Genomic DNA, 27499 nt, shown 5'->3' on the forward strand with positions numbered 1-27499 from the left:
GAGTTGATGAGCGAGGTGAGGTAAGGGAGAAGGTCTCCGGAAATGGTCTGGAGAAGAGAGGAGGGGATAGGGTCAAGCGGGCAGGTTGTTGGGCGGCCGGCCGTCACAAGACGCGAGATTTCATCTGGAGAGAGAGGGGAGAAAGAGGTCAAAGCACAGGGTAGGGCAGTGTGAGCAGAACCAGCGGTGTCGTTTGACTTAGCAAACGAGGATCGGATGTCGTCGACCTTCTTTTCAAAATGGTTGACGAAGTCATCCGCAGAGAGGGAGGGAGGGGGAGGAGGGGGAGGAGGATTCAGGAGGGAGGAGAAGGTGGCAAAGAGCTTCCTAGGGTTAGAGGCAGATGCTTGGAATTTAGAGTGGTAGAAAGTGGCTTTAGCAGCAGAGACAGAAGAGGAGAATGTAGAGAGGAGGGAGTGAAAGGATGCCAGGTCCGCAGGGAGGCGAGTTTTCCTCCATTTCCGCTCGGCTGCCCGGAGCCCTGTTCTGTGAGCTCGCAATGAGTCGTCGAGCCACGGAGCAGGAGGGGAGGACCGAGCCGGCCTGGAGGATAGGGGACATAGAGAGTCAAAGGATGCAGAAAGGGAGGAGAGGAGGGTTGAGGAGGCAGAATCAGGAGATAGGTTGGAGAAGGTTTGAGCAGAGGGAAGAGATGATAGGATGGAAGAGGAGAGAGTAGCGGGGGAGAGAGAGCGAAGGTTGGGGACGGCGCGATACCATCCGAGTAGGGGCAGTGTGGGAAGTGTTGGATGAGAGCGAGAGGGAAAAGGATACAAGGTAGTGGTCGGAGACTTGGAGGGGAGTTGCAATGAGATTAGTGGAAGAACAGCATCTAGTAAAGATGAGGTCAAGCGTATTGCCTGCCTTGTGAGTAGGGGGGGAAGGTGAGAGGGTGAGGTCAAAAGAGGAGAGGAGTGGAAAGAAGGAGGCAGAGAGGAATGAGTCAAAGGTAGACGTGGGGAGGTTAAAGTCACCCAGAACTGTGAGAGGTGAGCCATCCTCAGGAAAGGAACTTATCAGGGCGTCAAGCTCATTGATGAACTCTCCAAGGGAACCTGGAGGGCGATAAATGATAAGGATGTTAAGCTTGAAAGGGCTGGTAACTGTGACAGCATGGAATTCAAAGGAGGCGATAGACAGATGGGTCAGGGGAGAAAGAGAGAATGTCCACTTGGGAGAGATGAGGATCCCAGTGCCACCACCCCGCTGACCAGAAGCTCTCGGGGTGTGCGAGAACACGTGGGCAGACGAGGAGAGAGCAGTAGGAGTAGCAGTGGTGTGGTCCCCGTGGGTAATCCGATGTTTCCGTCAGTGCCAAGAAGTCGAGGGACTGGAGGGAAGCATAGGCTGAGATGAACTCTGCCTTGTTGGCCGCAGATCGGCAGTTCCAGAGGCTGCCGGTAGACCTGGAACTCCACGTGGGTCGTGCGCGCTGGGACCACCAGGTTAGAGTGGCAGCGGCCACGCGGTGTGAAGCGTTTGTATGGTCTGTGCAGAGAGGAGAGAAGAGGGATAGACAGACACATAGTTGACAGGCTACAGAAGAGGCTACGCTAATGCAAAGGAGATTGGAATGACAAGTGGACTACACGTCTCGAATGTTCAGAAAGTTAAGCTTACGTTGCAAAAAATCTTATTGACTAAAATGATAGTTGGCTAGCTGGCTAGCTAGCAGTGTTGCTAGCAGTGTTGACTAGGTAGGAGAACGGCGGCGCTAGCTAACGGCGGCGCTAGCTAACCTCGATAATTACTCGATAATTACTCTAAACTACACAATTATCTTAGATACAAAGACATCATGTATTGATCATACTGTATGTTGATCATGTATTGACAATACTCTATGTTGATCATGTCTTTATCATACTGTATGTTGATCATGTATTGATCATACTGTATCTTGATCATGTATTGATCATACTGTATGTTGATCATGTATTGATCATACTGTATGTTGATCATGTATTGATCATACTGTATGTTGATCATGTGTTGATCATACTGTATGTTGATCATGTGTTGATCATACTGTATGTTGATCATGTGTTGATCATACTGTATGTTGATCATGTGTTGATCATACTGTATGTTGATCATGTGTATTGATCTCCTTCTTGTCTGTATTCCAGATGAACCGACCCATCCAGGTAAAACCAGCCGACAGCGAGGGGAGAGGAGGTAAGATACACATCACATCACACACCTGCCTCACACACAAATGAACACGCTTGTTCACGTATGATAATACACGCCATCTTACATTATGATGACACACCTGTCCAATTCTACAGAAGTTACCCATTTCAATCTGTATCTACAGCAGGGTTGAGGTCAACCACAAATTTAGATGAGGATTTTTCACAAATTGAATTTGGACAGTCAAGTCTTCAATGTGACTCTCCTTCTCCCAAGTGGAACTCTTGCTACGGATACTCTGTTAATCTGTATCTGCTGACACGAACTGTAAAGTAAGCCTCAAAGAAACACACGTACATTCTTAGTGATCTCTACTGTGATCTCTGTTGCTCCTCTACTCCCAAGTTTCATCTCTCTGTAATGTACAAGTTTATACTGCACCCTGGTGGTTGGTAGCAGTATCGCAACACGTCTTTTTCTCCCATCACTGGCCTGCTAGAACATAATGAGATTCAATGAGAGCACCATGATATGTTTTATGAACTGAGTATGTAGGAGAAGTATCTAACTCTAGTATCAGAGCTATCTAACTCCTCTCCTTTTCTCCTTCCTCCCTACCTCCATCTCTCCCCCTCCTCCCTCTCTCCTCCTGGTGTGCCCCTCTTCCAGAAGACAGGAAGTTGTTTGTGGGCATGCTGGGTAAACAGCAGAGTGATGAAGACGTCAAGAGGCTGTTTGAGCCCTTTGGCACTATAGACGAGTGTACTGTACTACGGGGGCCAGACGGCACCAGTAAAGGTTGTGCGTTTGTGAAGTACCAGGGACATGCTGAAGCTCAGGCTGCCATTAGCACCCTGCATGGGAGCCGCACACTGCCTGTAAGTCACAGACAAGTCATCCTACCTCTCCCCCTGTAAGTCACAGACAAGTCATCCTACCTCTCCCTCTGTACGTCACAGACAAGTCATCCTACCTCTCCCTCTGTACGTCACAGACAAGTCATCCTACCTCTCCCTCTGTACGTCACAGACAAGTCATCCTACCTCTCCCTCTGTACGTCACAGACAAGTCATCCTACCTCTCCCTCTGTACGTCACAGACAAGTCATCCTACCTCTCCCTCTGTACGTCACAGACAAGTCTTTCTACCTCTCCCTCTGTAAGTCACAGACAAGTCTTTCTACCTCTCCCTCTGTAAGTCACAGACAAGTCTTCCTACCTCTCCCTCTGTACGTCACAGACAAGTCTTCCTACCTCTCCCTCTGTAAGTCACAGACAAGTCTTCCAACCTCTCCCTCTGTAAGTCACAGACAAGTCTTCCAACCTCTCCCTCTGTACGTCACAGACAAGTCTTTCTACCTCTCCCTCTGTAAGTCACAGACAAGTCTTCCAACCTCTCCCTCTGTACGTCACAGACAAGTCTTTCTACCTCTCCCTCTGTAAGTCACAGACAAGTCTTCCTACCTCTCCCTCTGTACGTCACAGACAAGTCTTCCAACCTCTCCCTCTGTACGTCACAGACAAGTCATCCTACCTCTCCCTCTGTAAGTCACAGACAAGTCTTCCAACCTCTCCCTCTGTAAGTCACAGACAAGTCTTCCAACCTCTCCCTCTGTAAGTCACAGACAAGTCTTCCAACCTCTCCCTCTGTAAGTCGCAGACAAGTCTTCCAACCTCTCCCTCTGTACGTCACAGACAAGTCTTCCTACCTCTCCCTCTGTAAGTCACAGACAAGTCTTCCTACCTCTCCCTCTGTAAGTCACAGACAAGTCTTCCTACCTCTCCCTCTGTAAGTCACAGACAAGTCTTCCAACCTCTCCCTCTGTAAGTCACAGACAAGTCTTCCTACCTCTCCCTCTGTAAGTCACAGACAAGTCTTCCTACCTCTCCCTCTGTAAGTCACAGACAAGTCTTCCTACCTCTCCCTCTGTAAGTCACAGACAAGTCTTCCTACCTCTCCCTCTGTAAGTCACAGACAAGTCTTTCTACCTCTCCCTCTGTACGTCACAGACAAGTCTTTCTACCTCTCCCTCTGTACGTCACAGACAAGTCTTTCTACCTCTCCCTCTGTAAGTCACAGACAAGTCTTCCTACCTCTCCCTCTGTAAGTCACAGACAAGTCTTCCAACCTCTCCCTCTGTAAGTCACAGACAAGTCTTCCAACCTCTCCCTCTGTAAGTCACAGACAAGTCTTTCTACCTCTCCCTCTGTAAGTCACAGACAAGTCTTCCTACCTCTCCCTCTGTAAGTCACAGACAAGTCTTCCAACCTCTCCCTCTGTAAGTCACAGACAAGTCTTCCTACCTCTCCCTCTGTAAGTCACAGACAAGTCTTCCAACCTCTCCCTCTGTAAGTCACAGACAAGTCTTCCTATCTCTCCCTCTGTAAGTCACAGACAAGTCTTTCTACCTCTCCCTCTGTAAGTCACAGACAAGTCTTCCTACCTCTCCCTCTGTAAGTCACAGACAAGTCTTCCAACCTCTCCCTCTGTAAGTCACAGACAAGTCTTCCTATCTCTCCCTCTGTAAGTCACAGACAAGTCTTTCTACCTCTCCCTCTGTAAGTCACAGACAAGTCTTCCTACCTCTCCCTCTCTCATTGTCATGTGAAAAGTTAATGTATTCTGTACAGTAACAGTATAGAACATGTCCTGTCTCTGTAAACGGTTTGACAGGAACTTAATTTACCTTTCAACATAAATATGCGTTTCAAAACAGTGCACCAAATCTTGGTTGATTGTATTCCCAATATGGGGTAATTCAGTAAATCCATGTGTTTAACTTAAAGACCGGTGTGTGTTTCCTTGTAGGGTGCGTCGTCCAGTCTGGTGGTGAAGTTTGCCGACACAGAGAAGGAGAGAGGGCTGCGACGGATGCAGCAGGTGGCATCACAGCTGGGCATCTTCAGCCCCACCATGACACTTAACTTCCCTGCTTACAACGCTTACACACAGGCTGTCAGCGCACAGGCAGTAAGCACACACACCGTTACACACACGCCGTTACACACACGCCGTTACACACACGCCGTTACACACACACCGTTACACACACGCCGTTACACACACGCCGTTACACACACGCCGTTACACACACGCCGTTACACACACGCCGTTACACACACGCCGTTACACACACGCCGTTACACACACGCCGTTACACACATGCCGTTACACACACACCGTTACACACACACCGTTACACACACGCCGTTACACACATGCACACGTGCCGTCTGGCCCCCGTAGTACAGTACACTCGTCTATAGTGCCAAAGGGCTCAAACAGCCTCTTGACGTCTCCATCACTCTGCTGTTTACCCAGCATGCCCACAAACAACTTCCTGTCTTCTGGAAGAGGGGCACACACACACACTGGTTTGAGTGGTGCTTTGGGTATGAGAGGATGTGATGTTTTTCAAGGGGCTATCACTGTCCTAATCTGCGCTAATGTTATTACTGAATGGACACGTCATTTAGCATTAGCCATCTCTCGACAAAATCCATAGCAACACACACACACACGCACACACACACACACACACACACACACACACACACACACACACACACACACACACACACACACACACACACACACACACACACACACACACACACACACACACACACACACACACACACACACACACACACACACACACACACACACACACACAAACACTTCCTAGTAACCCCAGCTTTTCTGCTGCACAGCCATTAACCCCGTGGCTGGATATAATGGACATGTAATTACATCTCTATTCATCCGCCTCCCTCTCGTTCTCTCTATATTCCTCTCTTTCTCGTTCTCTCTCTCTCTCTCTTTCTTTCTCTCTGTCTCTCCCTCTGTTTCTCTCTCTCCCTCTGTCTTTCTCTCTATATTCCTCTCTTTCTCCTTCCCTCTCTCTCTCTCTCTCTCTCTGTCTCTCTGTCTCTCAATTCAATTCATTTTAAGGGGCTTTATTGGCATGGGAAACATATGTTTACATTGCCAAAGCAAGTGACGTAGATAATAAACAAAAGTGAAATAAACAATAAAAATGAACAGTTAACATTAAACTCACAGAAGTTCCAAAAGAATAAAGACATTTCAAATATCATATTATGTCTATATACAGTGTTGTAACGATGTGCAAATAGTTAAAGTACAAAAGGGAAATAAATAAACAAATATAGGTTGTATTTACAATGGTGTTTGTTCTTCACTGGATGACCTTTCCTTGTGGCAACAGGTCACAAATCTTGCTGCTCTGATGGCACACTGTGGCATTTCACCCAGTAGATATGGGAGTTTATCAAAATTGGGTTTGTTTTCAAATTCTTTGTGGATCTGTGTAATCTGAGGGAAACATGTGCCTCTAATATGGTCATACATTTGGCAGGAGGTTAGGAAGTGCAGCTCAGTTTCCACCTCATTTTGTGGGCAGTGTGCACATAGCAGGTCTTCTCTTCAGAGCCAGGTCTGCCTACGGCGGCCTTTCTCAATAGCAAGGCTATGCTCACTGAATCTGTACATAGTCACAGCTTTCCTTAAGTGTGGGTCAGGTATTCTGCCACTGTGTACTTTCTGTTTCGGGCCAAATATCATTCTAGTTTGCTCAGTTTTTTTGTTAATTCTTTCCAATGTGTCAAGTAATGATCTTTTTATTTTCTCATGATTTGGTTGGGTCTAATTGTGTTGCTGTCCTGGGGCTCTGTTTGTGTTTGTGAACAGAGCCCCAGGACCAGCTTGCTTAGGGGACTCTTCTCCAGGTTCATTTCTCTATAGGGGATTGTTTTGTTATGGAAGGTTTGGGAATCGCTTCCTTTTAGGCGGTTGTAGAATTTAACGTCTCTTTTCTGGATTTTATAATTAGCGGGTATCGGCCTAATCTCTCTCTCCCTGTCTTTCCTCTCTCTCTCACTCTCTCTCTCCCCTCTCTCTTTTTTTCCTTCTTTCTTTCTCTAGATTGTCCAGCAGCAAGCTCTGGTTGCTCAGTCAGCGTACCTGTCTCCTGTAGCAACTGTTGCCAGTTTACAGATGCAGCAGATGGCAGCGCTCAACGCAAACGGAATCATCGCCACGCCCATCACATCTTCCTCTGGTACACACACATACACACACACACACACACACACACACTTACAGATGCTTACGGATACTGTATGTTAGTAATAACATAGATTGATCTTATGTTTACTATGCTATGCAGATCAAGTCTGTCTATTTGATGTACATTTACTTCTCTTCATTGGTTTCTAAGTTCATCTGCTTATGAGTGCATCTCAATAGTGTAAAGTAGCTTCTTCTCCTCATCTAATCAGCATTCTTTACAGTCTACACTAGTCGATTCTACACTCATCTGAAAGCTGGGAATTACCTTTCACCAGTCTAGTTTTTTTAACATCAATTCAGATTGAGGAAGGTAGACAAGAAGAGGAAGCCACTTTACAATGAGATGCACCCTTCCCTTAACTCCCTTTGCCCCACTAACCAATCATTGCTTCTCCCCTGCATTTATGCCCTGCCTTTTTCTCTTTCTTATACACTATAGAGTCTAGTAGCTGTCAATCACAATATCTCCTCCACTGTGATTGGTCCTCCCGGTTTGCAGGTACGAATACCCCTCCAACCATCTCAGCCACGCCCGTGCCATCACTACCTCCACCTCTAGGAGTCAATGGTTACAGTCCACCAACCAATGGACAGCAAGCATCAGAAGCACTATACACCAATGGCATTCATGCGTACCAAGGTACGAGCTGAATTACCAAAGATAGAATATTTACCACAGAAATACTGATATCCCCATGTGTTCCCTATATTCACTCTCTGCTCTGCCACTCACTCCCTCCGCTCTGCTACTCCCTCCCTCCCTCCCTCCCTCCCTCCCTCCCTCCCTCCCTCCCTCCCTCCCTCCCTCCCTCCCTCCCTCGCTGGTGTCCTGCTTCCCTCACTCTCTCCCTCCCTCCCTCCCTACATTCCTGCTTCCCTCCCTCCCGCTCTCCCTCCCTACTTATCTCCTTTCCTCTCTCCCTCTCTCTCTCCCTTCCTGCTTCCCTCCCTCCCGCTCTCCCTCCCTACTTATCTCCTTTCCTCTCTCCCTCTCTCTCTCCCTCCCTCCCTGCCTCCCTCCCTCCCTGCTTCCCTCCCTCTCTCCCTGCAGCCCAGAGTTCAGCATTATCTCTAGATCCTCTCCAGCAGGCGTATGCAGGCATGCAGCACTACACAGGTGGGCCACAGTCACACACACTACCAGCTCCTATGACACTTATGGTGACTGGGTTCATTTTGCATTGTCAGAATGGAGTCCTCCATGCTCTCAGAGCAGGACAGTAATTAACTGGTACAGCAGGGTTCCCCAGCAGTGATTTTATTTGGCCACCCAAATTTTAGGAGATAAAAGACCAAAAACACCAAGTGATTTTAATCTTGGATATTTTTTCCAACATGATATCCAATGCATAGTAGAGAGATATATGTGATGGTATACAAATGTAAGCAAGGTTTGAAATTATTATGTTTTAGTCAAACATTATATCGGGATTCTTGTGGTCAATTTAGAGTATACAAATGACTTGTAATTATGTTCCGGCCCCCTGACCATCGACTCAAGAAAAATATCAGCCCGCGGCTGATTCTAGTTGATGATCCCTGTGGTACAGGGTCAGAGGTTAATCTAGTTGATGATCCATGTGGTACAGGGTCAGAGGTTAATCTAGTTGATGATCCCTGTGGTACAGGGTCAGAGGTTAATCTAGTTGATGATCCCTGTGGTACAGGGTCAGAGGTTAATCTAGTTGATGATCCATGTGGTACAGGGTCAGAGGTTAATCTAGTTGATGATCCCTGTGGTACAGGGTCAGAGGTTAATCTAGTTGATGATCCATGTGGTACAGGGTCAGAGGTTAATCTAGTTGATGATCCCTATGGTACAGGGTCAGGGGTTAATCTAGTTGAAGATCCCTGGGGTACAGGGTCAGAGGTGAATCTAGTTGAAGATCCCTGGGGTACAGGGTCAGAGGTGAATCTAGTTGATGATCCCTGTGGTACAGGGTCAGAGGTGAATCTAGTTGATGATCCCTGTGGTACAGGGTCAGAGGTGAATCTAGTTGATGATCCCTGGGGTACAGGGTCAGAGGTGAATCTAGTTGATGATCCCTGTGGTACAGGGTCAGAGGTGAATCTAGTTGATGATCCCTGTGGTACAGGGTCAGAGGTGAATCTAGTTGATGATCCCTGGGGTACAGGGTCAGAGGTGAATCTAGTTGATGATCCCTGTGGTACAGGGTCAGAGGTGAATCTAGTTGATGATCCCTGTGGTACAGGGTCAGAGGTGATTCTAGTTGATGATCCCTGAGTACAGGGCCAGAGGTGAATCTAGTTATGATCCCTGTGGTACAGGGTCAGAGGTGAATCTAGTTGATGATCCCTGTGGTACAGGGTCAGAGGTGAATCTAGCTGGTGATCCCTATGGTACAGGGTCAGAGGTGATTCTAGGTGATGGTCCCTGTGGTACAGGGTCAGAGGTGATTCTAGTTGATGATCCCTGTGGTACAGGGTCAGAGGTGAATCTAGTTGGTGATCCCTATGGTACAGGGTCAGAGGTGATTCTAGTTGATGATCCCTGTGGTACAGGGTCAGAGGTGAATCTAGTTGGTGATCCCTATGGTACAGGGTCAGAGGTGATTCTAGGTGATGGTCCCTGTGGTACAGGGTCAGAGGTTAATCTAGTTGATGATCCCTGGGGTACAGGGTCAGAGGTGAATCTAGTTGATGATCCCTGTGGTACAGGGTCAGAGGTGAATTCTAGTGTGATGGTCCCTGTGGTACAGGGTCAGAGGTGAATCTAGTTGATGATCCCTGGGGTACAGGGTCAGAGGTGAATCTAGTTGATGATCCCTGTGGTACAGGGTCAGAGGTGAATCTAGTTGATGATCCCTGTGGTACAGGGTCAGAGGTGATTCTAGGTGATGATCACTGTGGTACAGGGTCAGAGGTGAATCTAGTTGATGATCCCTGTGGTACAGGGTCAGAGGTGAATCTAGTTGATGATCCCTGTGGTACAGGGTCAGAGGTGAATCTAGTTGATGATCCCTGTGGTACAGGGTCAGAGGTGAATCTAGTTGATGATCCCTGTGGTACAGGGTCAGAGGTGAATCTAGTTGATGATCCCTGTGGTACAGGGTCAGAGGTTAATCTAGTTGATGATCCCTGGGGTACAGGGTCAGAGGTTAATCTAGTTGATGATCCCTGTGGTACAGGGTCAGATGTTAATCTAGTTGATGATCCCTGTGGTACAGGGTCAGAGGTTAATCTAGTTGATGATCCCTGTGGTACAGGGTCAGATGTTAATCTAGTTGATGATCCCTATGGTACAGGGTCAGAGGTGAATCTAGCTGATGATCCCTATGGTACAGGGTCAGAGGTGAATCTAGTTGATGATCGCTGGGGTACAGGGTCAGAAGTGAATCTAGTTGATGATCCCTGTGGTACAGGGTCAGAGGTGAATCTAGCTGATGATCCCTATGGTACAGGGTCAGAAGTGAATCTAGTTGATGGTCCCTGTGGTACAGGGTCAGAGGTGAATCTAGTTGATGATCCCTGTGGTACAGGGTCAGAGGTGAATCTAGTTGATGATCCCTGTGGTACAGGGTCAGAGGTGAATCTAGTTGATGATCCCTGTGGTACAGGGTCAGAGGTGAATCTAGTTGATGATCCCTGTGGTACAGGGTCAGAGGTGAATCTAGTTGATGATCCCTGTGGTACAGGGTCAGAGGTGAATCTAGTTGATGATCCCTGTGGTACAGGGTCAGAGGTGAATCTAGCTGATGATCCCTGTGGTACAGGGTCAGAGGTGAATCTAGTTGATGATCCCTGGGGTACAGGGTCAGAGGTGAATCTAGTTGATGATCCCTGTGGTACAGGGTCAGAGGTGAATCTAGTTGATGATCCCTGGGGTACAGGGTCAGAGGTGAATCTAGTTGATGATCCCTGTGGTACAGGGTCAGAGGTGAATCTAGTTGATGATCCCTGTGGTACAGGGTCAGAGGTGAATCTAGTTGATGATCCCTGTGGTACAGGGTCAGAGGTTCGAATCTAGTTGATGATCCCTGTGGTACAGGGTCAGAGGTGTAATCTAGTTGATGATCCCTGTGGTACAGGGTCAGAGGTGAATCTAGTTGATGATCCCTGTGGTACAGGGTCAGAGGTGAATCTAGTTGATGATCCCTGTGGTACAGGGTCAGAGGTGAATCTAGTTGATGATCCCTGTGGTACAGGGTCAGAGGTGAATCTAGTTGATGATCCCTGTGGTACAGGGTCAGAGGTGAATCTAGTTGATGATCCCTGGGGTACAGGGTCAGAGGTGAATCTAGTTGATGATCCCTGTGGTACAGGGTCAGAGGTGAATCTAGTTGATGATCCCTGTGGTACAGGGTCAGAAGTGAATCTAGTTGATGGTCCCTGTGGTACAGGGTCAGAGGTGAATCTAGTTGATGATCCCTGTGGTACAGGGTCAGAGGTGAATCTAGTTGATGATCCCTGTGGTACAGGGTCAGAGGTGAATCTAGTTGATGATCCCTGTGGTACAGGGTCAGAGGTGAATCTAGTTGATGATCCCTGTGGTACAGGGTCAGAGGTGAATCTAGTTGATGATCCCTGTGGTACAGGGTCAGAGGTGAATCTAGTTGATGATCCCTGTGGTACAGGGTCAGAGGTGAATCTAGTTGATGATCCCTGTGGTACAGGGTCAGAGGTGAATCTAGTTGATGATCCCTGTGGTACAGGGTCAGAGGTGAATCTAGCTGATGATCCCTGTGGTACAGGGTCAGAGGTGAATCTAGTTGATGATCCCTGGGGTACAGGGTCAGAGGTGAATCTAGTTGATGATCCCTGTGGTACAGGGTCAGAGGTGAATCTAGTTGATGATCCCTGGGGTACAGGGTCAGAGGTGAATCTAGTTGATGATCCCTGTGGTACAGGGTCAGAGGTGAATCTAGTTGATGATCCCTGTGGTACAGGGTCAGAGGTGAATCTAGTTGATGATCCCTGTGGTACAGGGTCAGAGGTTAATCTAGTTGATGATCCATGTGGTACAGGGTCAGAGGTTAATCTAGTTGATGATCCCTGTGGTACAGGGTCAGAGGTGAATCTAGTTGATGATCCCTGTGGTACAGGGTCAGAGGTTAATCTAGTTGATGATCCCTGTGGTACAGGGTCAGAGGTGAATCTAGTTGATGATCGCTGGGGTACAGGGTCAGAGGTGAATCTAGTTGATGATCCCTGTGGTACAGGGTCAGAGGTGAATCTAGCTGATGATCCCTATGGTACAGGGTCAGAGGTGAATCTAGTTGATGATCGCTGGGGTACAGGGTCAGAAGTGAATCTAGTTGATGATCCCTGTGGTACAGGGTCAGAGGTGAATCTAGCTGATGATCCCTATGGTACAGGGTCAGAAGTGAATCTAGTTGATGGTCCCTGTGGTACAGGGTCAGAGGTGAATCTAGTTGATGATCCCTGTGGTACAGGGTCAGAGGTGAATCTAGTTGATGATCCCTGTGGTACAGGGTCAGAGGTGAATCTAGTTGATGATCCCTGTGGTACAGGGTCAGAGGTTAATCTAGTTGATGATCCATGTGGTACAGGGTCAGAGGTTAATCTAGTTGATGATCCCTGTGGTACAGGGTCAGAGGTGAATCTAGTTGATGATCCCTGTGGTACAGGGTCAGAGGTTAATCTAGTTGATGATCCCTGTGGTACAGGGTCAGATGTTAATCTAGTTGATGATCCCTATGGTACAGGGTCAGAGGTGAATCTAGCTGATGATCCCTATGGTACAGGGTCAGAGGTGAATCTAGTTGATGATCCCTGGGGTACAGGGTCAGAAGTGAATCTAGTTGATGATCCCTGTGGTACAGGGTCAGAGGTGAATCTAGTTGATGATCCCTGGGGTACAGGGTCAGAAGTGAATCTAGTTGATGGTCCCTGTGGTACAGGGTCAGAGTTGAATCTAGTTGATGATCCCTGTGGTACAGGGTCAGAGGTGAATCTAGTTGATGATCCCTGTGGTACAGGGTCAGAGGTTCATCTAGTTGATGATCCATGTGGTACAGGGTCAGAGGTTAATCTAGTTGATGATCCCTGTGGTACAGGGTCAGAGGTGAATCTAGTTGATGATCCCTGTGGTACAGGGTCAGAGGTTAATCTAGTTGATGATCCCTGTGGTACAGGGTCAGATGTTAATCTAGTTGATGATCCCTATGGTACAGGGTCAGAGGTGAATCTAGCTGATGATCCCTATGGTACAGGGTCAGAGGTGAATCTAGTTGATGATCGCTGGGGTACAGGGTCAGAAGTGAATCTAGTTGATGGTCCCTGTGGTACAGGGTCAGAGGTGAATCTAGTTGATGATCCCTGTGGTACAGGGTCAGAGGTGAATCTAGTTGATGATCCCTGTGGTACAGGGTCAGAGGTGAATCTAGTTGATGATCCCTGTGGTACAGGGTCAGAGGTGAATCTAGTTGATGATCCCTGTGGTACAGGGTCAGAGGTGAATCTAGTTGATGATCCCTGTGGTACAGGGTCAGAGGTGAATCTAGTTGATGATCCCTGTGGTACAGGGTCAGATGTTAATCTAGTTGATGATCCCTATGGTACAGGGTCAGAGGTGAATCTAGTTGATGATCCCTGTGGTACAGGGTCAGAGGTGAATCTAGTTGATGATCCCTGGGGTACAGGGTCAGAGGTGAATCTAGTTGATGATCCCTGTGGTACAGGGTCAGAGGTGAATCTAGTTGATGATCCCTGTGGTACAGGGTCAGAGGTGAATCTAGTTGATGATCCCTGTGGTACAGGGTCAGAGGTGAATCTAGTTGATGATCCCTGTGGTACAGGGTCAGAGGTGAATCTAGTTGATGATCCCTGTGGTACAGGGTCAGAGGTGAATCTAGTTGATGATCCCTGTGGTACAGGGTCAGAGGTGAATCTAGTTGATGATCCCTGTGGTACAGGGTCAGAGGTGAATCTAGTTGATGATCCCTGTGGTACAGGGTCAGAGGTGAATCTAGTTGATGATCCCTGTGGTACAGGGTCAGAGGTGAATCTAGTTGATGATCCCTGTGGTACAGGGTCAGAGGTGAATCTAGTTGATGATCCCTGTGGTACAGGGTCAGAGGTGAATCTAGTTGATGATCCCTGTGGTACAGGGTCAGAGGTGAATCTAGTTGATGATCCCTGTGGTACAGGGTCAGAGGTGAATCTAGTTGATGATCCCTGGGGTACAGGGTCAGAGGTGAATCTAGTTGATGATCCCTGTGGTACAGGGTCAGAGGTGAATCTAGTTGATGATCCCTGGGGTACAGGGTCAGAGGTGAATCTAGTTGATGATCCCTGTGGTACAGGGTCAGAGGTGAATCTAGTTGATGATCCCTGTGGTACAGGGTCAGAGGTGAATCTAGTTGATGATCCCTGTGGTACAGGGTCAGAGGTGAATCTAGTTGATGATCCCTGTGGTACAGGGTCAGAGGTGAATCTAGTTGATGATCCCTGTGGTACAGGGTCAGAGGTGAATCTAGTTGATGATCCCTGTGGTACAGGGTCAGAGGTGAATCTAGTTGATGATCCCTGTGGTACAGGGTCAGAGGTGAATCTAGTTGATGATCCCTGTGGTACAGGGTCAGAGGTGAATCTAGTTGATGATCCCTGTGGTACAGGGTCAGAGGTGAATCTAGTTGATGATCCCTGGGGTACAGGGTCAGAGGTGAATCTAGTTGATGATCCCTGTGGTACAGGGTCAGAGGTGAATCTAGTTGATGATCCCTGTGGTACAGGGTCAGAGGTGAATCTAGTTGATGATCCCTGTGGTACAGGGTCAGAGGTGAATCTAGTTGATGATCCCTGTGGTACAGGGTCAGAGGTGAATCTAGTTGATGATCCCTGTGGTACAGGGTCAGAGGTGAATCTAGTTGATGATCCCTGTGGTACAGGGTCAGAGGTGAATCTAGTTGATGATCCCATGTGGTACAGGGTCAGAGGTGAATCTAGTTGATGATCCCTGTGGTACAGGGTCAGAGGTGAATCTAGTTGATGATCCCTGTGGTACAGGGTCAGAGGTGAATCTAGTTGATGATCCCTGTGGTACAGGGTCAGAGGTGAATCTAGTTGATGATCCCTGTGGTACAGGGTCAGAGGTGAATCTAGTTGATGATCCCTGTGGTACAGGGTCAGAGGTGAATCTAGTTGATGATCCCTGGGGTACAGGGTCAGAGGTGAATCTAGTTGATGATCCCTGTGGTACAGGGTCAGAGGTGAATCTAGTTGATGATCCCTGGGGTACAGGGTCAGAGGTGAATCTAGTTGATGATCCCTGTGGTACAGGGTCAGAGGTTGAATCTAGTTGATGATCCCTGTGGTACAGGGTCAGAGGTGAATCTAGTTGATGATCCCTGTGGTACAGGGTCAGAGGTGAATCTAGTTGATGATCCCTGTGGTACAGGGTCAGAGGTGAATCTAGTTGATGATCCCTGTGGTACAGGGTCAGAGGTGAATCTAGTTGATGATCCCTGTGGTACAGGGTCAGAGGTGAATCTAGTTGATGATCCCTGTGGTACAGGGTCAGAGGTGAATCTAGTTGATGATCCCTGGGGTACAGGGTCAGAGGTGTATCTAGTTGATGATCCCTGTGGTACAGGGTCAGAGGTGAATCTAGTTGATGATCCCTGTGGTACAGGGTCAGAGGTGAATCTAGTTGATGATCCCTGGGGTACAGGGTCAGAGGTGAATCTAGTTGATGATCCCTGTGGTACAGGGTCAGAGGTGAATCTAGTTGATGATCCCTGTGGTACAGGGTCAGAGGTGAATCTAGTTGATGATCCCTGTGGTACAGGGTCAGAGGTGAATCTAGTTGATGATCCCTGTGGTACAGGGTCAGAGGTGAATCTAGTTGATGATCCCTGTGGTACAGGGTCAGAGGTGAATCTAGTTGATGATCCCTGTGGTACAGGGTCAGAGGTGAATCTAGTTGATGATCCCTGTGGTACAGGGTCAGAGGTGAATCTAGTTGATGATCCCTGTGGTACAGGGTCAGAGGTGAATCTAGTTGATGATCCCTGTGGTACAGGGTCAGAGGTGAATCTAGTTGATGATCCCTGTGGTACAGGGTCAGAGGTGAATCTAGTTGATGATCCCTGTGGTACAGGGTCAGAGGTGAATCTAGTTGATGATCCCTGTGGTACAGGGTCAGAGGTGAATCTAGTTGATGATCCCTGGGGTACAGGGTCAGAGGTGAATCTAGTTGATGATCCCTGTGGTACAGGGTCAGAGGTGAATCTAGTTGATGATCCCTGGGGTACAGGGTCAGAGGTGAATCTAGTTGATGATCCCTGTGGTACAGGGTCAGAGGTGAATCTAGTTGATGATCCCTGTGGTACAGGGTCAGAGGTGAATCTAGTTGATGATCCCTGTGGTACAGGGTCAGAGGTGAATCTAGTTGATGATCCCTGTGGTACAGGGTCAGAGGTGAATCTAGTTGATGATCCCTGTGGTACAGGGTCAGAGGTGAATCTAGTTGATGATCCCTGTGGTACAGGGTCAGAGGTGAATCTAGTTGATGATCCCTGTGGTACAGGGTCAGAGGTGAATCTAGTTGATGATCCCTGTGGTACAGGGTCAGAGGTGAATCTAGTTGATGATCCCTGTGGTACAGGGTCAGAGGTGAATCTAGTTGATGATCCCTGGGGTACAGGGTCAGAGGTGAATCTAGTTGATGATCCCTGTGGTACAGGGTCAGAGGTGAATCTAGTTGATGATCCCTGTGGTACAGGGTCAGAAGTGAATCTAGTTGATGATCCCTGTGGTACAGGGTCAGAGGTGAATCTAGTTGATGATCCCTGTGGTACAGGGTCAGAGGTGAATCTAGTTGATGATCCCTGTGGTACAGGGTCAGAGGTGAATCTAGTTGATGATCCCTGTGGTACAGGGTCAGAGGTGAATCTAGTTGATGATCCCTGTGGTACAGGGTCAGAGGTGAATCTAGTTGATGATCCCTGTGGTACAGGGTCAGAGGTGAATCTAGTTGATGATCCCTGTGGTACAGGGTCAGAGGTGAATCTAGTTGATGATCCCTGTGGTACAGGGTCAGAGGTGAATCTAGTTGATGATCCCTGTGGTACAGGGTCAGAGGTGAATCTAGTTGATGATCCCTGTGGTACAGGGTCAGAGGTGAATCTAGTTGATGATCCCTGGGGTACAGGGTCAGAGGTGAATCTAGTTGATGATCCCTGTGGTACAGGGTCAGAGGTGAATCTAGTTGATGATCCCTGGGGTACAGGGTCAGAGGTGAATCTAGTTGATGATCCCTGTGGTACAGGGTCAGAGGTGAATCTAGTTGATGATCCCTGTGGTACAGGGTCAGAGGTGAATCTAGTTGATGATCCCTGTGGTACAGGGTCAGAGGTTAATCTAGTTGATGATCCATGTGGTACAGGGTCAGAGGTGAATCTAGTTGATGATCCCTGTGGTACAGGGTCAGAGGTGAATCTAGTTGATGATCCCTGTGGTACAGGGTCAGAGGTGAATCTAGTTGATGATCCCTGTGGTACAGGGTCAGAGGTGAATCTAGTTGATGATCCCTGGGGTACAGGGTCAGAGGTGAATCTAGTTGATGATCCCTGGGGTACAGGGTCAGAGGTGAATCTAGTTGATGATCCCTGTGGTACAGGGTCAGAGGTGAATCTAGTTGATGATCCCTGTGGTACAGGGTCAGAGGTGAATCTAGTTGATGATCCCTGGGGTACAGGGTCAGAGGTGATTCTAGGTGATGATCCCTATGGTACAGGGTCAGAGGTGAATCTAGTTGATGATCCATGTGGTACAGGGTCAGAGGTGATTATAGTTGACGATCCCTGTGGTACAGGGTCAGAGGTGAATCTAGTTGATGATCCCTGTGGTACAGGGTCAGAGGTGAATCTAGTTGATGGTCCCTGTGGTACAGGGTCAGAGGTGATTCTAGTTGATGATCCCTATGGTACAGGGTCAGAGGTGAATCTAGTTGATGATCCCTGTGGTACAGGGTCAGAGGTTAATCTAGTTGATGATCCATGTGGTACAGGGTCAGAGGTTAATCTAGTTGATGGTCCCTGTGGTACAGGGTCAGAGGTGATTCTAGTTGATGATCCCTATGGTACAGGGTCAGAGGTGAATCTAGTTGATGGTCCCTGTGGTACAGGGTCAGAGTTGATTCTAGGTGATGATCCCTGTGGTACAGGGTCAGAGGTTAATCTAGTTGATGATCCCTGTGGTACAGGGTCAGAGGTGAATCTAGTTGATGATCCCTATGGTACAGGGTCAGAGGTGATTCTAGGTAATGATCACTGTGGTACAGGGTCAGAGGTTAATCTAGTTGATGATCCCTGTGGTACAGGGTCAGAGGTGAATCTAGTTGATGATCCCTGTGGTACAGGGTCAGAGGTGAATCTAGTTGATGATCCCTGGGGTACAGGGTCAGAGGTGAATCTAGTTGATGATCCCTATGGTACAGGGTCAGAGGTGAATCTAGTTGATGATCCCTGTGGTACAGGGTCAGAGGTGAATCTAGTTGATGATCCCTATGGTACAGGGTCAGAGGTTAATCTAGTTGATGATCCCTGGGGTACAGGGTCAGAGGTGAATCTAGTTGATGATCCCTATGGTACAGGGTCAGAGGTGAATCTAGTTGATGATCCCTGTGGTACAGGGTCAGAGGTGAATCTAGTTGATGATCCCTGGGGTACAGGGTCAGAGGTGTGTTCCTCCCTACCATCTCTGCCATTGAGGGCATGTAGGGTAATCTGATCCTAGATCTGTGGTTAGGGGGTGACTTGGACCTCCAACCAGTGTTTCATCATCTGATGTCACTCTCTCTCATCACAGCAGCGTACCCTGCTGCCTATGGATTGGTCGGCCAGCATTTTCCACAGCAACCTACCCTGGTTGCCCAGCAACACCAGCAGCCCCAGCAACAGCAGCAGCGAGAAGGTGATGTCACTTCCTGTCTCTCAGACAGCACCTGTTGTGTGTGTGTGTGTGTGTCTCAGATTAGTGTGCGTGTGAATCACAGATCCTCATGAATATTTGTGTGTGTGTCTCTCCGTCACAGACCCTAACGTGTGTGTGTATTCCTCCCCTAGGGCCGGAGGGTTGTAATATCTTCATCTACCACCTGCCTCAGGAGTTCAGTGACAGTGAGATGCTCCAGATGTTTCTGCCCTTTGGAAACGTCATCTCAGCTAAAGTCTTTGTAGACCGCGCCACCAACCAGAGCAAGTGCTTCGGTAAGACAGAGAGAGAGGGATTGGAGGGGGAGAGATAGGAGAGAGGCAGGGATGGGTGAATAGTGAGTATCCAGGAGAAAAGGAAAGAAAGGAGGAACGGAGGAGAAATGGAGGGAGATAAGAGAGAATTGCAATTCCACCTGTTGCAATGATCCATGATGATCATAACTCACAGTTGCTGGTAGCATACTGTATGACTGTATCTCTGTCTGTTGCAATGAAGCTGTGATTATACATATTATATTACATTTCAGAATGTTTCTCTCTCTGTTCCCTCTTCCTCTCTCGTTCCTCCCTCCCCAGGTTTTGTGAGTTTTGACAACCCATCCAGTGCCCAGACTGCCATCCAGGCTATGAATGGGTTCCAGATCGGCATGAAGAGACTCAAGGTGCAGCTGAAACGACCTAAAGACGCCAACCGCCCCTACTGAAGGAGAGAGAGAGAGAGAGGGGTGAGAAGTGATAGGGGCTGGGAAAGAGAGAGGGAGGAGAAAGAATGTGTGGATAGAGGGATTGAGGAATGGGAGGCAATAAAAGGGAAGAAGGGAATGAGGGAGGAGACTGGAGGGTAGAAGAGAAGGTAGGAGAGAGGAGGGTAGAAGAGAGGAGGGGAGGAGAGAGGAGGGTAGGAGAGAGGAGTATGGGAGAGAGGAGGGTAGAAGAGAGGAGGGTAGGAGGCAGGAGAGAGGTGGGGAGGAGAGAGGAGAGGAGGAGTGAGGAGGGTAGGAGAAAGGAGGGTAGGAGAGAGGAGGGGAGGAGGGAGGAGGGGAGGAGAGTAGGAGGGTAGGAGAAAGGAGGGTAGGAGGGAGGAGAGAGGAGGGTAGGAGAGAGGAGGGTAGGAGAGAGGAGAGAGGAGGGTAGGAGAGAGGAGGGTAGGAGAGAGGAGAGAGGAGGGTAGGAGAGAGGAGGGGAGAGGAGAGAGGAGGGGAGGAGAGGAGGGTAGGAGAGAGGAGTATGGGAGAGAGGAGGGTAGAAGAGAGGAGGGTAGGAGGCAGGAGAGAGGTGGGGAGGAGAGAGGAGAGGAGGAGGGAGGAGGGTAGGAGAAAGGAGGGTAGGAGAGAGGAGGGGAGGAGGGAGGAGGGTAGGAGAAAGGAGGGTATGAGGGAGGAGAGAGGAGAGAGGAGGGTAGAAGAGAGGAGGGTAGGAGGAAGGAGAGAGGAGGGTAGAAGAGAGGAGGGTAGGAGAGAGGAGGGTAGGAGGCAGGAGAGAGGCGGAGAGGAGAGAGGAAGGTAGGAGAGAGGAGGGTTGAGTGAGGTCGGGGAGGCGTGTAAGAGAGAAGTGATGGGAAGGAGGAGGGATATTTGGGTTTGGGGAGGAAACAGGAAAGAATGACAATGGAGTTTATGCAAGCTGCTGTCAGTCCAGCTTTCTAAAAAGCTGATTGGTGAAAGGGCTATATGACGAGAGTGGGCGGGATCTTAATTAAATAAGCAGTGCATATGTGGTAAAGAATATTAAACACATTAAATAACAAAAAATGCTTTGTAGGTAGTTCAATCATTTAGAGATATTGTAGCCAAATTAATCAAAACTAAATTATTGAAATATTGTTATCCAACTTTATATTTTTTATTTATTTTTATTTTCTGATGTTTTTTAATCTTTTCCTGAAACAACAACATACCTCACCCGAGATCCTCCCGTCCAATCATAATTCGCGGGGATCCCATCACTATGGTTACCTAGCGACCGATAAAGCCCCGACCCCCCTTCCTCTCACGTGTTGTAAGTTGATTGGTTGGCCTGTGTCTGGGTTGCTGTGGAGGTGGATTGCCTGTGCTGGTTGCCCTTGGCGATTTTTTTGTTTGTTCCGTCGCCCCGAGCAACCGGCCATGCACTGACCTGCATGCCCTGTTGCCGTGGTGACCACAGACTGTGTTTGGTGCATTGTGACTTTCTTTTGTATTGACCTGTGCACATACTGATCAATAACTGTCAATAACTGGGATCTGATTAATTAAGTATCAATTGATTCGATTGAATATCCGCATTGACTGATGGATAATTGTATTGGATATTTGGATAAATTCTGTATTAATGGTCGTTGTTTTTCCGCAGTTTAGTTTTTGATCAGTTTCTGTAGTGTTCTGTTTGGTGTCATTATCATTATAGTGCTACTGTATATTTGGGCTAGACTGAGGTGGGCAAGGGGGCTGTGTGTGTGTGTGTGTGTGTGTGTGTGTGTGTGTGTGTGTGTGTGTGTGTGTGTGTGTGTGTGTGTGTGTGTGTGTGTGTGTGTGTGTGTGTGTGTGTGTGTGTGTGTGTGTGTGTGTGTGTGTCCAAAGTTAACTGTGTGATTACAGTAGGTTTATGAATGTTTTCCTACAGTCTCTAATCAGGCCATTCAGTGTGTAATGGGGTAACAGGTAATGGGGCCCCTTCATGTGTTGTTGGGTTTAAAGTACAGATTTACACCATAAACTATCCCAGTCTAGTCCAGCCCAGCTCAGTCCAGCCCAGCCTAGTCCAGCCCAGCCATCTGCATTCGGTGCTGATCATAGCCTATGTGGATATAGAGGTGGGTAACCCCTTTGTAAGGAAAATGTGTGAAATTATTTAGCATGTGTAAGCTAAGCAATGAATTGTAAATAGCTCCCCATAAACAGCACACATTCCTAGGATAAGTCCAAGTCCATCTCATAGTTTAAAGAGCCTTCATCACCTGGTCGCATTTCCTTCATCTGCACTGAAACCAAATAATAGGTGAAAACAATATGGTGGAAGATGAGCAGATGAGCGTAGAGAGGAAAGAGACAGGGAGAGGAAGTTACTTCAGACTATTCAGATGCAGCACTGGACTGTGGACCTCTGATGACACTAAACTCTGCTGATCTGGATTCTGATTGGTAGGCTGTGTGTCCTTGGCTTCTGATTGGTAAGACTGTGGACTGGCCTGACTTTCTGATTGGTGTCTATTTCCCCTTCTTTTCTACCAGTCTATTTCCCCCTCCTGTTATATATCTCTCTATCACTCCATCAATCCATCTCTCCTTTTCTCCCCTCCCCTCCCATCTTTCTTTCTCCTTCTTTCTCTCTCTTGCTTCCTTTCTCTCTCCCCTTCTCTCACCCCCCTGGCCGGTGTTTTGAGGTAATGGTTTGTGGTTGTGATGGTGCCTCTTGCCGATTGGAAAACAGACTTAAACTATAGGAATTCTGGGAGAATTAATATACATGGGGGGAAAATTGTCTCTTGGTATGGGTAGAGGTTAACCATAGAGCCAGATCTAGGATCAGCTAACCTGCCCCAAATCAAAACGTTAACCATATGGGAGAAAACACAAAACTGACCTTAGATCAGTTTATCTGAATAATCTAATAATAACATTAAAAGACTACAAATTAGAACAATAATATTGTAATTGCTTTAATTTACATGAGAAGCTACCACACAGAATTCTAGGCTACTTGTGGACTAAGGGAGACTGTTACCCAGAATTTCTATACTGCAACTGCCAGAGAGTGATGCATGTTGGGAACCTTTGCTTGCCGTGATCTAAGACACAAGTACAACGTGTGCGTGCACGGACACACACACACACACACACACACACACACACACACACACACACACACACACACACACACACACACACACACACACACACACACACACACACACACACACACACACACACACACACACACACACACACACACACACACACGCGCGCGCGCGCACACACACACACACACACACACACACACAGACATACATACAATTACAGAAAAGGCAAAAGGCCTCCCAAATGACAACAACAACATTCATGGATATTTCACTGTGTTGAGTTGCATGCCCTGGACACTCTGTATGTCTATGTGTAAAAGCACCATGACGTTATCCCTGTTGAAAAACACAGAGGTTTACTATAGTAACCAATGATGCAGACTTAGTAGAGGTAAACTGTTTTGTGCAAATGGTTTCTGGTGATAGATTATTTTGTTGGAAATGTCATCCAGATGAGGGATGAATTGTTTCCATACTGTTATTTCTTTGTTCTCTGATATATAGAGGATTATAGTAGAGGTTAACCAGAAAACTATATCCATGTCCTAACAAGCTTTCTCTCTCTCTCTCTCTCTCTCTCTCTCTCTCTCTCTCTCTCTCTCTCTCTCTCTCTCTCTCTCTTCTCTCTCTCTCTCTCTCTCTTCTCTTCTCTTCTCTTCTCTCTCTCTCTCTCTCTCTCTCTCTCTCTCTCTCTCTCTCTCTCTCTCTCTCTCTCTCTCTCTCTCTCTCTCTCTCTCTCTCTCTCTCTTCTCTCTCTCTCTCTCTCTCTCTCTCACTCTCTCACTCTCACTCTCTCTCTCTCACTCTCTCTACCTCTTTCTCTCACTCACTCACTCACTCTCTCTCTCTCTCTCTCTCTCTCTCTCTCTCTCTCTCTTCTCTCTCTCTCTCTCTCTCTCTCTCTCTCTCTCTCTCTCTCTCTCTCTCTTCTCGCTCTCTCTCTCTTTCTCTTCTCTCTCTCTCTCTCTCTCTCACTCTCACTCTCTCTCTCTCCCTCTCTCTACCTCTTTCTCTCACTCACTCTCTCTCTCGTACTCTCACTCTCTCTCTCACTCTCTCTACCTCTTTCTCTTACTCACTCTCTCTCTCTCACTCTCACTCTCTCTCTCGCACTCTCTCTACCTCTTTCTCTCACTCACTCTCTCTCTCTCTCTCTCCAACTGTCCCCCAACCCCTCCCTCTCACTCTTCCTTCCTTCGCTCTTGCAGGTGAAGTTTTCAGACTCCGGCCGTGGTGGAATCCCAGCGTGCATTGCACCCTCAGACCTACTACCTTTCTTTTGAGCGACGGGGAACAGCACACACACACACACCACACACACACGCACACACACATTGCACTCTAAAAGGACCAAGGCACAGATATTGACCAATGTACATATTATAGTCCTCACACACACAAACACTCACATACTTTCAAATACATATATGTCAGTAATCGTACCCATTGAACTGGACTCAGTTTGAAAATGGTTTGTGAGGAGTTTGTCTGGAGTGTGTAGGGCAGTGAAGATCACACACCTACACGACCCAGGAAGTACTTACTAAAGTCATTGATGAGATGATGAATAATGGTGATATATCACTTCTTTGGACCATAACATGTCATATTACATGGCTATTACATGTGTATAACATGATACAAATAGGAAGGCCTCCATTTCGTAATAAAAAAAGGAAAACAGGAAAAAATATTGAGACAAAATGAGTAGTTTAGAGAAACTTTGGAGAGAGATCCTTATGGCCTGTAAATAATTTAGTTTAAGAAGAGTAACATTTAGAAATTACAAAAAAACGCAAAAAGAAGAGTACTTTAGATAAATCACTGAAAAATGACACAATATTATTACTATTATTGTTATTATAATTATTATCTTCGTTAGGGGATATTGTATTAGAAATAAAGAAAGGGGAGAATCACAAACATATTTTCAATTTCTACTTAGATTTTAGGATAAATGTGGTGGGAGGGACTGCACCTTTTCTGAGAGGTTTTAATATTTTAACAATTTTTTATTTATTGGCTAATTTATCAATTATTTTTGTTAATAGGGAGCAATGATGAAGGGTTTAAAGGGGTTACGAGTTTCTGATTTTAGAATTTTTTAGAGCAAAAAAGGGTCTGTTTCTGTCAGACTCTGTCAGAGTAATTATAATTATGAATGAATTATTACAACAATTATATTTATTTCTTATTTATTGAGTCTGTTTTTGATCCAATCTCTTTTTAAGTTAAAATAAAAAGTATTATACATCAAATACGTTTTTCGTGATTTATTGTGTGTGTGTGTTTGTGTAAGAGAGAGAGAGGGGGAGATAGAGGGGGAGGGAGAGAGGAGAGTGCAAGAGTGCAGGACAGAGGAGAGTGCGAGAGAGAAGCGCGTGAGAGAGAGGTATAGGGGAGAAGGAAGAGTTAAAATATGTAAAAGAGAGAGAGAAGGAACAGTACAGATTGTAATTGACCAGTAGAGGGCGACACAGGCACAGATCCCAGTCTCCACCTCGGTAGGTAGTTCTCTCGCAAGAGAGGTTCTGGTAGATATGGTAGGTAGGCTATAGCCCTGCCCCAAACCACCGGTAGTTATCTAGGTTGATGTGTTCAAGGGTGAGAGAGTTTATCAGTCATTCTTTATGAGAGCCTAAGTGTGCATGGTGTTTATAAATAGTTGGGAAAGCTACTGCATGATGGCTATGTGATTGTAATCACATCACAGTCAAAGGTTGGCTCTGCACTGAAGTCTGAGGTGGTGAGTTCACTTAATAATATGTAGCCTAAATGTGCATTAAATAATGTAGTTAAACCTGTCTGCAATACATATCTCAACTTCAATATATAAATATAATAACAGAATAACATAAGGTATGAGCTACATGAGTAGCTTAGGTCTACACAGCAAATTCTCCAGTGTTAAATCAACACTGGCCAGTGTCTATACGGGTCCACACTTTTGAGTGTTAAATTATTACTGTGCTAGTGCTGACGCTGTTACACTTCCTGGTCCCTTCCTTTATGCAAATTATTTCACAGCTATTCTTTCAAAATAATATTTATGTATTTATTGTAAGACACATATTGGTGTAACTCAATAAATCTAACTAACTGATTGGATTAGTTAAAAAATATATATGTTATTTATCTTTGTGTAGCATAAGATGAATCAATCAATTAGTGTAATGCAAAAACACAGTTATTAAAAATTGGTTAGGTCAGGGTGTGACGAGGGTGTTATGTGTGTTTTTGTCTTGTCTAGGGTTTTTTGTATGTCTAGGTGTGTGTGTGTCTAGTCTAGACATATGTAGGTCTATGGTGGCCTAGATTGGTTCCCAATCAGAGGCAGCTGTTTATCGTTGTCTCTGATTGGGGATCCTATTTAGGTTGCCATTTTCTAGTTTGGTTTGTGGGTTATTGTCTATGTGATGTTGCATGTCTGCACTCATTGTTTATAGCGGTCACGTTCGTGTTTTTGTAGTTTCGTTTGTTCAGTGTATTTCTTTATTAAAAGAAGTATGTATTATAATCACGCTGCGCCTTGGTCTCCTCACTACGACGTTCGTGACAAAAACAATCCTAAAAAAATCTAGTTGCAGTAGGCATGCTGGGAAATATGATAATGATGGACGTGGTTTTGATGGGAATGTTTTATTCTCCACTGAGTAAAACTGACACAATCAAACTGTCACACTCAACACTAGTAATTAACACCAACACTGGGGTTCTTTTACACCAATGAGTGTTAATTGCACTCTTAGAGAGTTAACGCCTGAATCAACATTATAAATGTTATACTGAAAAAATGAGCAGTGCCCTGCCCTGAACCTTAGACAATGTCACTAGCCAGCTACCATCCGGTACTCTACCCTGCCCCTTAGAGACTGGTGCACTATCTACTGTACATAGAGTCATTGAACACTGGTCACTTTAATAATGTTTACATACTGTTTTACCCACTTTACATGTACAGTGCATTCGGAAACTATTCAGACCCCTTGACTTTTTCCACATTTTGTTACATTCCAGCCTTATTCAAACATGTATTAAATTGTTTTTTCCCCCTCATCAATCTACACACAATACCCCAAAATGACAACGCAAAAACAGGTTTTTAGACATTTTTGCAAATGTATTAAAAATAAAAAACGGAAATATTACATTTACATAAGTATTCAGACCCTTTATTCAGTACTTTGTTGAAGCACCTTAAGCAGCGATTACAGCCTCGAGTATTCTTGGGTATAACGCTACAAGCTTGGCACACCTGTATTTGGGGAGTTTATCCCATTCTTCTCTGCAGATCCTCTCAAGCTCTGTCAGGTTGGATGGGGAGCATCGCTGCACAGCTATTTCAATCGAGTTCAAGTCCGGGCTTTGGCTGGGCCACTCAAGGACATTCAGAAACTTCTCCCGAAGCCACTCCTGCATTGTCTTGGCTGTGTGCTTAGGGTTGTTGTCCTGTTGGAAGGTGAACCTTCGCCCCAGTCTGAGGTCCTGAGCGCTCTGGAGCAGGTTTTTATCAAGGATCTCTCTGTACTTTCCTCCGTTCATCTTTCTCTCGATCCTGACTAGTCTCCCA

The 27499-nt window shown here is 46.7% G+C and overlaps 1 protein-coding gene across 3 annotated transcripts; it reads left to right on the plus strand.

Annotated features, from left to right (window-relative positions):
* The first annotated feature begins 2056 nt into the window (after positions 1-2056).
* Positions 2057-25187, plus strand: LOC139572684 (CUGBP Elav-like family member 3). 3 transcript variants are annotated; one of them, XM_071395363.1, is made up of 10 exons: positions 2057-2178; positions 2806-3014; positions 4945-5106; positions 7084-7219; positions 7730-7870; positions 8282-8347; positions 19024-19128; positions 19281-19424; positions 19728-19876; positions 24138-25187. In XM_071395363.1, exons 1-9 carry the CDS (start codon positions 2130-2132, stop codon positions 19853-19855), a joined length of 1140 nt encoding a protein of 379 aa, XP_071251464.1. In that variant the 5' UTR covers positions 2057-2129; the 3' UTR covers positions 19856-19876; positions 24138-25187. The 3 variants fall into 3 exon arrangements, with proteins under 3 accessions (XP_071251464.1, XP_071251462.1, XP_071251463.1); XM_071395361.1 differs by having other exon boundaries at positions 7670-7870; positions 24138-24731; XM_071395362.1 differs by lacking the exon at positions 24138-25187 and adding an exon at positions 21059-21132 and having other exon boundaries at positions 7670-7870.
* The last annotated feature ends 2312 nt before the right edge of the window (positions 25188-27499 follow it).

Source organism: Salvelinus alpinus, chromosome 4, assembly GCF_045679555.1.
Source record: "Salvelinus alpinus chromosome 4, SLU_Salpinus.1, whole genome shotgun sequence".
NCBI classification, from domain to species: Eukaryota; Metazoa; Chordata; class Actinopteri; order Salmoniformes; family Salmonidae; genus Salvelinus; species Salvelinus alpinus.